The sequence below is a fragment of the Lolium rigidum genome, chromosome 1 (genome assembly GCF_022539505.1).
Source record: "Lolium rigidum isolate FL_2022 chromosome 1, APGP_CSIRO_Lrig_0.1, whole genome shotgun sequence".
Lineage (NCBI taxonomy): Eukaryota > Viridiplantae > Streptophyta > Magnoliopsida > Poales > Poaceae > Lolium > Lolium rigidum.
In genome coordinates, this window is record NC_061508.1 from 357,090,083 (window position 1) to 357,099,233 (window position 9,151).

General features: G+C 54.4%; 1 protein-coding gene across 1 annotated transcript; it reads left to right on the top strand.

Annotated features, from left to right (window-relative positions):
• The first annotated feature begins 6,618 nt into the window (after window positions 1-6,618).
• Window positions 6,619-8,758, top strand: LOC124684682 (probable serine/threonine-protein kinase At1g09600). Its single transcript, XM_047218953.1, has 5 exons — window positions 6,619-6,835; window positions 6,910-7,449; window positions 7,561-7,658; window positions 7,792-7,903; window positions 8,213-8,758. Exons 1-5 carry the CDS (start codon window positions 6,665-6,667, stop codon window positions 8,501-8,503), a joined length of 1,212 nt encoding a protein of 403 aa, XP_047074909.1. The 5' UTR covers window positions 6,619-6,664; the 3' UTR covers window positions 8,504-8,758.
• The last annotated feature ends 393 nt before the right edge of the window (window positions 8,759-9,151 follow it).

A 9,151-nucleotide genomic window follows, 5' to 3' on the forward strand; every position in this document is an offset into this window, starting at 1 on the left:
AGCGACTACACAACTCAGCCTAGCCAAAGTATCGCACCCTCCTCTAGTCACATCGGGGAGAACGAGAACTCCATGGCCTTACCGCCATAGAAATGGATGCGACTATATAAGACCAGCCCCTTTGGAGGGTAGTGACAAGGAAGAAAACATCGGCAACATTATACACACACTCCTCAACTTATTGAGTCTCACATCCATTCTCCATAGAGAGAAATATTGTCTCCCGTTCATTCATAGGCTCTTACACCACATCCCACTCCACTTATCACCAATTCCACCAACTCTTCTCCGAAGGAAAGGAGAGGACTAGCATGCCGGTTTCACAGGATAGCCGGCCACTTCACCGTTGTAACACTTGGTGCAATTCACACACTCGATTATATAGTCGCACGAGAACGTTGAGCTTTTACCATGGATCATCTTGGGGCCTGAACCGATATACATCGTGTGTTCCTGAGGTTATTAGCCCATCGAATCGTGATCACAAGTCCAACCTAAATAAAAATGTACGCATGGGAATCAAAATCCTGACATTTTACATGCTAGGTAGGGGCTTGTGCGTCGTTTCCTTCCAGCACCGATGACTCTAACACCGTTGGTGGTGACCCGTACTTTGCCCCCATGGATGTCTGGGACTCTCCGGCAACTCCATCCACTTGAGAAGCTTTGAGTTGTTCACAAACCATCTCGGCGACATCTTGATCCATTTATAGGTACTTACAATAGGGGAAACCCGGGCGCCCGAGGGGCTTGTTGCCTTGAAGGGTTACCCCTAGCTCGCAGAGGAGGTGCTCACCAAGAGCTACATCCGATGCGGCTCAAATTCCGGTGCCAGCTTTAAGGAGTCGCTCAAATCTGAGTGGGACTTTAATTACCTCGGCTAGTGGCGCCAACCGACACGCTCGCGGTTGATCTGCTTGAAAGAAGGTGGCTCAGAGTAGACTCCTCTGTGGTACCCAGGCCCAACCACTCTAAGTGGTCCGGGCAGCCCTCGACCTTTCGCTTACGATAGTGGCACCGTGACAACATGCCACCATGGGCCACGGAGGAGGAGGCCCAGAAATAGACTGGCCACAGCAAGCATTGCCACGCACGGAAACCCTCTCTTGAACTAGAGACCCCAGTGTTGTGGTTCAAACCTCGTTATCCACCATGCCACATCATAAGGATAAATGCAGCCGATGGTTCTTCTTTAGAGGAGCATTTCTTCGACAGTCGCCCCGACGGGCCATGGCCTACGCATGGGTGAACATCGGGCTAGACACTGGAAGCTCCTTCGGTCTCAACCCTTAGCAATCCCTAGTCTGAGTATGAGGAAATGCTTTCATCGTCCTTCTCCTTCTGCTGCACTACCTAGTGCTCTGGAAGACCAAAGCTTCAGACATGGTAATCAAAGGACCACCATACCTTCACCCGTTTCACTTCCCAGGACCTCCAACTCGGGGGCTCAAGCCCACAAACAATGACGCCTCTAGCAGTCATGGCCATCAAGTTCTCAAGTCGACTCCCACTTTCCTGCCCCTAGTAGTCAACCTAGCATATGGGAGCCCGGAACCCACATTAATTGGATCTCACGGATGGAGGGAGCAGCCTCAACATTCTCTACTACCGCACTTTGCACCGCATAGGCATTCCTTGGTCCTGAATCTGCACCCACCATTGCATGCCTATCCATGGCATGATTCTCGGTGCTCGTGCCATGTCCCAAGGCCAGATTTCTCTTGCCATCTACTTTTGAAGCGATAACAACATGAGGGTAGAGACGATCATTTTCCAAGTGGTTGACTTCGAGAGCCTATAAGAAGCCATCCTAGGACGGTTGTCTTTCATCCAATTTAAGGTGGTCCCCAAATATGCCTTCCTCCAACTCAAGATGTAGGGCCCTTTCTGCTTCATCTAAAGCCACGGCCCCAAACTCCATGCTTGGGGCATGGGCCGCAAAAGACCATACATGTTAACACGGATGCTCAACCCCATTTGTCGTGGTCGTACCAAGACATGACAACAGAGGTTCGTTAACCTCATCATGTCCCATCCTAAGCAATCATGTTGGGAGTGGTCACTCCCAATGACCTCAAAGTCACCGCATGACTTCATGAGCGTTTCCCCAACAACCTACCAACGTACGACCACACAACTTAGTGTGGCCAAAGTGGCAAGACCCGTTTGGGTCCCGTTGAAGAGGATGAGTACTCCATGGCCACATGGCCATGGCTGCGGCTATACAATACCAGCCCCTTCGAAGGGCATGGACATAGAAGAAAACATCATCAACATCCACGCACGCCTCAACTCATCGAGTCTCACATCCATTTCCCACATAGAGAGATCTAGTCTCTCGTTCATCCATAGGCTCTTAGAGCACACCCACTCCACTTTTCACCAATTCTACCAACTCTTCTCTCTTTGGAAAGGAGAAGATCCAATTGGCATCACGAGCTAGCCATCTACCCCACCACTGTAATACAATGAGCACTTCACACAGTTTTCAAAAAAAAAAAAAAACACTTCACGTGTTCGATTATACAATCGCACCAGGACGTAAGGCCTCTACCGGGATCATCCCGAAGCCTCGTGATCATAATCCCAACCTACATAAAACTATATGACTAGGAACAAAAAAAACAGTAAGGACATATTTAGATCGCATGATTCTAAAAGGAATAGAAAGGTGGGATTGATTGTCATATGAACCGAAACACGTTTTTTTTTTGCGAAAAACAGTACACGTGTTGGTGCTCAAAATACATATATATATATACTTATCCATATAATTGCAAGCACACTCTACTGTTATGAACACCTCCCAAAGAAGGGAACATCATCTCCAACTAAAGAAATATTTCACCTGTATAAGACACTAAAGTATTAAACCTAGGGTTTAATCGTTGTTGGGCTATGAGTACCACTACCCGGCCTTCTAACCATCCAACTGTCGTTTGGTTCTCGAAACATGCCTATGCATTGACGTGCATTGCATAGTTTGGCATAGAAATGGACACACAATATCCATAAACGTATGCTAATTAGTAGACTTTCTCATTAGAATTCGTGCAAAATAGACCATATGAAAAAAAACCGAAGGAACGGAATCCTCCAATTCCAGCTTCAATGAAAAGGAATACAAAAAGATTTAACCAAAGAGACAAAAACACGCCCGTGCTGCGCTGTATTTGTGCACTTCATCTTTTTTGATAAAGGGAATAAATTAATATAAAGAGATACCAATTACACCCAACCTCTGCAACAACGCGCCACCCTAATGGCACTACGAATGCACATAGACAAAAAAAAGAAAAGAAAACTAAGAAACAAAAGTCCCGCTACAGTATCTTGGGCCTAACAACAACAATACATCCACCGCCATGACAATATATGTGAGTTACATACTCTCCAAAAAACGACGCCTCCAAGAAGAGAACAGTGCTCAAACACCGTCGTCGCCCGATCAAAGATCTTGGGTTTTCATCCTGAAGATAGCCCCCGCTCTCAAAACAATGCCTCCACCAAGATCACTGCCAGGCACAACCAGTTAAGGCCAGACCTTAGGTTTTCACCCTGAAAGGTAGGACTCTGCACTTCTCCTGTGTTGTCGCCCCCACTTTCATACCGCTGCTGTGAAGCCCGGAACACCAAGCAAGCCCCTCAACAGCGCGGAGACTTGAACCTCCCTTAGCTAGTCCTCCCCTCCGGCCTTCATGAAATTCTCTTCTTCCGACTTTCAGCATGGATCCATAGTCACTTGATGTCAACACAGAAAAAGAGCTTCGCGCCGCTCCCTCCAGAGCCAATCGGTCGGAATAAAAGCGTGGATGCGCACGACCGAATACCTCCGATCCAGCAAACTCCAGGCAAAGCACTGTTACATTCGCCGATGGAGCCTTCCGGAACTCAACCCCCCCGGCCAGATCACGAGTCCAGGCCTCCGGTAGGTCCTCCTCTTCACGCAAGAGAGGCCCTAGGATCGCCGCCATTATTCAGGTCGGACCCCCACGTTGGCGACCATCCCGTGCTGGCCAATCCAACCCTCCACCGGCGACACCATCGCCGGCTTCCATGCTCCTCCATCTCGCCGTCGGATCGCGGTGATAGATCAAGGATCCACCACCACCAACCGCAGGCCGACCCTCTCCGGCGAAGAAGAGGGTCACCTCCTCCGTCCCGGGCGCCCTCGTGTCGCGGAAGAATCCCGAGATCGCCTCCACGCACCAACGAGAGGCGGGGAGGAGGGCATGGCGCAGACCGGGGGCCTGGCCGCCGCCCACCACCAGCCCCTGCCCGGAGTGCTGCGGGGGGGGGGGGAGCCGACAGGAGGAGGGAGACCGCAGCGCAGGCTGCCACCACCCAACCCACCCACGTCGGCCGGTCCGCAGGGGACAGGCGCCGGGAGGAGGGGGCCGCAGCGCAGGCCGCCGTCGCCCATCCCATCCGATCCGCGCCTGCTCCGCCAGGCGTCAAGGACGTGGGATCCGGCCGCCGTTCATCACGCGGCGACGAGGAAGGGCCCCCGCCGACGCCACGCCCTGTGGGTCTTTGCCCCGGCGGCGCTACCGGCGACGGCGGTTAGGGTTGGGAGGGCGGGGTGCGGGAGGGTTGGGAGGGTCTACCAGAGGTGAGGCAAGCTGCTAGCTAAGAGCATCTCCAGCCGTCTCACCGACGAGGCCCCCAGGACGGCGTTTTGTCATCTGGATGGACGAAAACGGCCCAGTCTCGCCCCCGGTTCCTCGTTTTCGTCCGGATTAGGCCTTTCATCCGTCCGGAGAGCCCAGGCCATCCCCGGCCCCCCGGGGAGCGCTCGGGGACTCCGGATGAGAGAAAATCGCGGGAACCGTTTGGTGGCCCCGACTCGTCGGCGACAATGGCATGGGTTTCTACGGCAATACCCTCGTCTTCCCGATCTACGGCACTACCCTCGTCTTCCCGATCTACGGCAATACCATCGTCGAACGAAAGCTTTGAACTCTCAAGTGGTGCAACATAGACAAATTATATATAATTCGAATAAACATAAAAATTACATATAAAAACTTTAAAACAAACTTTAACTATTTCTTCTTCGTAGATGGCCCCGCCTCATCGTCGTGGCGGCGACGCTTCCGGCTCGTCACCTCCTCGTCGGAGGAAGTTGAGTCCTCCTCGTCGTTAGCGTCCTCATCAGCCTCTTCGTCCTCCTCCTCCTCCTCCTCCTGCTCCTCCTCCTCTTCCTCGACCTACTCCTCGGCCTCTTCGTCCTCCTCCTCGTCGTCATCCCATTCGTCCTCGCTGGCCGGCGGGGGGGAATCATCGCTGCTGGACGATGCAGCTTGATCCCACCAATTGCGCCATCCAGGCGGCTTCCCCTCGCTGTCGGTGTCCGATGGCCAAGAGCGATCGCTCATGGTTGACAGAAGATGGTGAGGAGAGAATAGATGAATGGCGTCGGCCGTTGGAAACCGTATATGTAGGTCTCTCGACGAAGAGAGCGGCGGTTGCTCTTCCGCGGAGTTCATGCTCCATTACGGCGGTTGTCGCGTCGAGGCTACTTCGACCGTTCCCGACGAGGCGTTTGGTCTCTCCAGACCACTTCGCGGACCATTACGGCGGTTCAAAGCGACGAGGGCACTCCGACGGTTGCCCTTCCCGGCGACACCGTCGCTATGCACGCGGTGGGTGAATGCGACCATGGGCTCGCCACTGAGAAAATGGGTCTCCCCAAGCCAAAAAAAAATACATCCATCCGGCGCTAAATAGCGCCGGATTTCGGCCTGGGGAGCCCCAACGGCTGGGATGCTCTAACATGATACATAACACTTGCATGGAGCATCGTGCACTTCATCTGAAGTTCTGAATCGGCACTATTGCGCGCATCCACATAAGCCAAGACGTAGCCTGGCAGAAGAGTCCCGAGACGGCCGCTCGCGCGCGCGCGGCCGGCCGCCGCCGGCCGGCCCGCCGATAACATTATTCTTGTCACCGGCCAGGCGGCCGCGCGCACCACGGACAGCTGCCGCAGATACAAAAACTAAACGGTTTATATGTTTTGGCGCCACATCGGGCGGCCGCCTCTTTCCCCTCAACGTTGATGTCTCCGTCCTCGTCCCACTCCTTCCTTCACCTCCATCTCTTCGGTAGCAGCAGCAGCTGCACACGCCGTCGTCGCCGCCGAGCAGCCGCCGCCATGGGCTGCGCGCACGCCAAGCCGTCCCAGGGCTCCCCCGCCCGCAGCGACGGCCGCGGCATCGACCACCTCATGCGCAACAACGGATACGTCCCCTCCGCCGCCCGCCGCCTCACCGACCCCCTCCCCACCACCATCGCCGTGAAGGAGCAGCAGAACACCGAAGCAAAGGCCGACCCGCGTCCGACGGAGACCGAAGCCGCCTCGGAGACATCGACTCTGACAACGGCAGCGACGCTCTCGCCGTCGCCGCCTCCGTCGGCTCGGCGGGAGCCGGAGGACCGCGAGCAGCTGGTGGACGGGTGGCCGACGTGGCTGCTGGAGAACGTGCCCCGCGAGGCGCTGCAGGGGATCGTGCCGCGCAGCGCCGACGCGTTCGACAAGATCGAGAAGGTCGGGCAGGGCACGTACAGCAACGTGTACAAGGCCCGCGAGCGCGGCGGGGGTCGCGTGGTGGCGCTCAAGAAGGTCCGGTTCGACACGGCGGAGCCGGAGAGCGTCCGGTTCATGGCCCGCGAGATGCGCATCCTCCGCCGGCTCGACCACCCCAACATCATCCGCCTCGACGGCATCGCCACCTCCCGCATGCACCGCAGCATCTACCTCGTCTTCGAGTTCATGTACTCCGACCTCTCCCGCCTCATCTCCCGCGCCGACGTCCCCCTCACCCTCCCCCAGGTAAACATATAACCACCACCCTACCGCCGGCAGCCGGCCACGAGCGTGACAGTGTCATGGTTTTTGGCGTGCAGGTCAAGTGCTACATGCAGCAGCTGCTGGCGGGGCTGCAGCACTGCCACGAGCGAGGGATCCTGCACCGAGACATCAAGGGATCCAACCTTCTCATCGACCAGCGCGGCGTGCTCAAGATCGGCGACCTGGGCCTGGCCAACTACTACGGGCCCGGTCGGCGCCGCCCGCTGACCAGCCGCGTGGTGACGCTCTGGTACCGCGCACCCGAGCTGCTTCTCGGCGCCACGGACTACGGCGTCGGCATCGACCTCTGGAGCGCCGGCTGCCTCCTGGCGGAGATGTTCACGGGAAAGCCGCTGATGCCCGGCAGGACCGAGGTGGAGCAGCTCTTCAAGATCTTCAGCCTCTGCGGCTCCCCGCCCGACGACTACTGGCGGAAGATGAAGCTCCCGGCCAGCTTCCGCCCGCCCAAGGCGTACAAGTCGAGCATGATGGAGAGGTTCGCCGGCTTCCCGCCGTCGGCGCTGCCCCTCCTACACACGCTCCTCGCGCTCGACCCCGCCGCCCGCGGCACCGCTGCACAGGCGCTCCAGAGCGACGTACGTACGCGCAAACCAAATTTGCAGAGTCATAAACAGAGCATCAGAATCCGATGCTAAGCTTGACCACCATTGTCTGACGCATAAACCCCCCACGAGTTTGCATTGCAGTTCTTCACTACGGCGCCATTGCCGTGCGACGTCTCTGAGCTCCCTGTGGTGTACAAGGAGGAGACTCCGGATCCGAGCACCTCTCACGACGGAAGGAAGTGAGGATTGATTGATCACATTCTCCCGATCCACATTGGAAAATCTATGGTCTTGCAATGCTGTATTGAAGTTTTCATCTCGCTGAATGTTTGGGCCTCATGGTTTTCTGCTTTGCTACTGTGCTACATACAGGCCCAAGCTGAGACAGCGTTCAAGCAAGCGAAGGGAAAGCAAGCAGAGAGCTGAGCAGGAGCAGCGTGGGGACGAACCCAAGATCTCCAACGCTGAATATCCCAACAAAAAGGTAAAACAGAATTCGCAAATTCACAACACGAATGTTCAGTTGTCCTTGCCCATCAGGGACGGAGCCAGGAATGAATTATAAGGGGTAATCTTAGTATGAGATGGACAGAATTAGCTAAAATCTCACAAATAAGGAGCTGCCATGGCTTGTGTTCAAAGGAAAATCATGAGTATAGGGGGGGCGCAGCCCCCCTCGTCCCCTCTTGTCTCCGTCCCTGTTGCCCATCCTTGTACAATTTCTGCCTCACGATCGTCACCTGAACCAGAATTTAGCAAGCACATACTCTGATTTCCTGTTTTATGAATGTAGAACGAGATAGCCATGGAGGGCACAGCAAGATCAGGCCAAGAAAGAGAAGGCATCAACGCCGCAATCGCCTCCTCCAGCGTCCAAGAACCAGCCGAGAACGCCATCGTCAACGCCTTTGCCAGCACGACCCCAAGACGGTTTTCAGGTAGTCCAATTCAGGGGTTGCTACCTGCCGCTTCACCAGAGCAGCCGCAGCTGCGGAGGGCAAACACATACCACTCGACCGGCGACGACAACAAGGGCGGCGTCACCCTCGCTCACCGCAGCATGGCGATCAGATCGGCGACGTGATCGGTGCTGTCACCGCGGCACAGACAAACACCAGCTGTGATCGGTGTCATCACAACGGCACAGACAATCACCAACAAGCATTTCGTTGTTACTGATCGTTGTGGGTTTTAGCAGATGACTGTAGCAGGAACTGTTCATGATACTACTGTTGCTGCTGATTTGCTGTAACTGAACTCGCTGTTGTTTCAGTTGAGAAATCCCTGATTTGTAGAACTGCGACGCAGTTCATATATCAATAAATCACCATTTCAGAAACCAGGAAGCATATACTGATTTGTTCAGTTCATGATTGATCCCGCCATAACTGTTCTAAAGCTCTAAAACAACTGTTCTAATGTTGTAGTAGGTTTTAGTGTGGAAGAATGAAATTATGTGATCATGTGTGTTCTTTAACTAGTATTCCAGTATTGTTATCATGTTAGCAACACTGTTGCTGCCGATTCATGAGGTCTGCAGTTTGTGGTGACAAACTGAAGGCCGTGAAAGTATCTGCCGAAACCATCCATAACTAATCCAGAACATCGTTTCCAACCACAAAAATTCTCCAGTCCAAATCAAATTACTATACAGGAAGATAAAAGGGAGAAATAAGGTGGAGGAAACCTTTATGCAACTTAAATTTGCAAAGTAAGCAGGTGGATACACTCA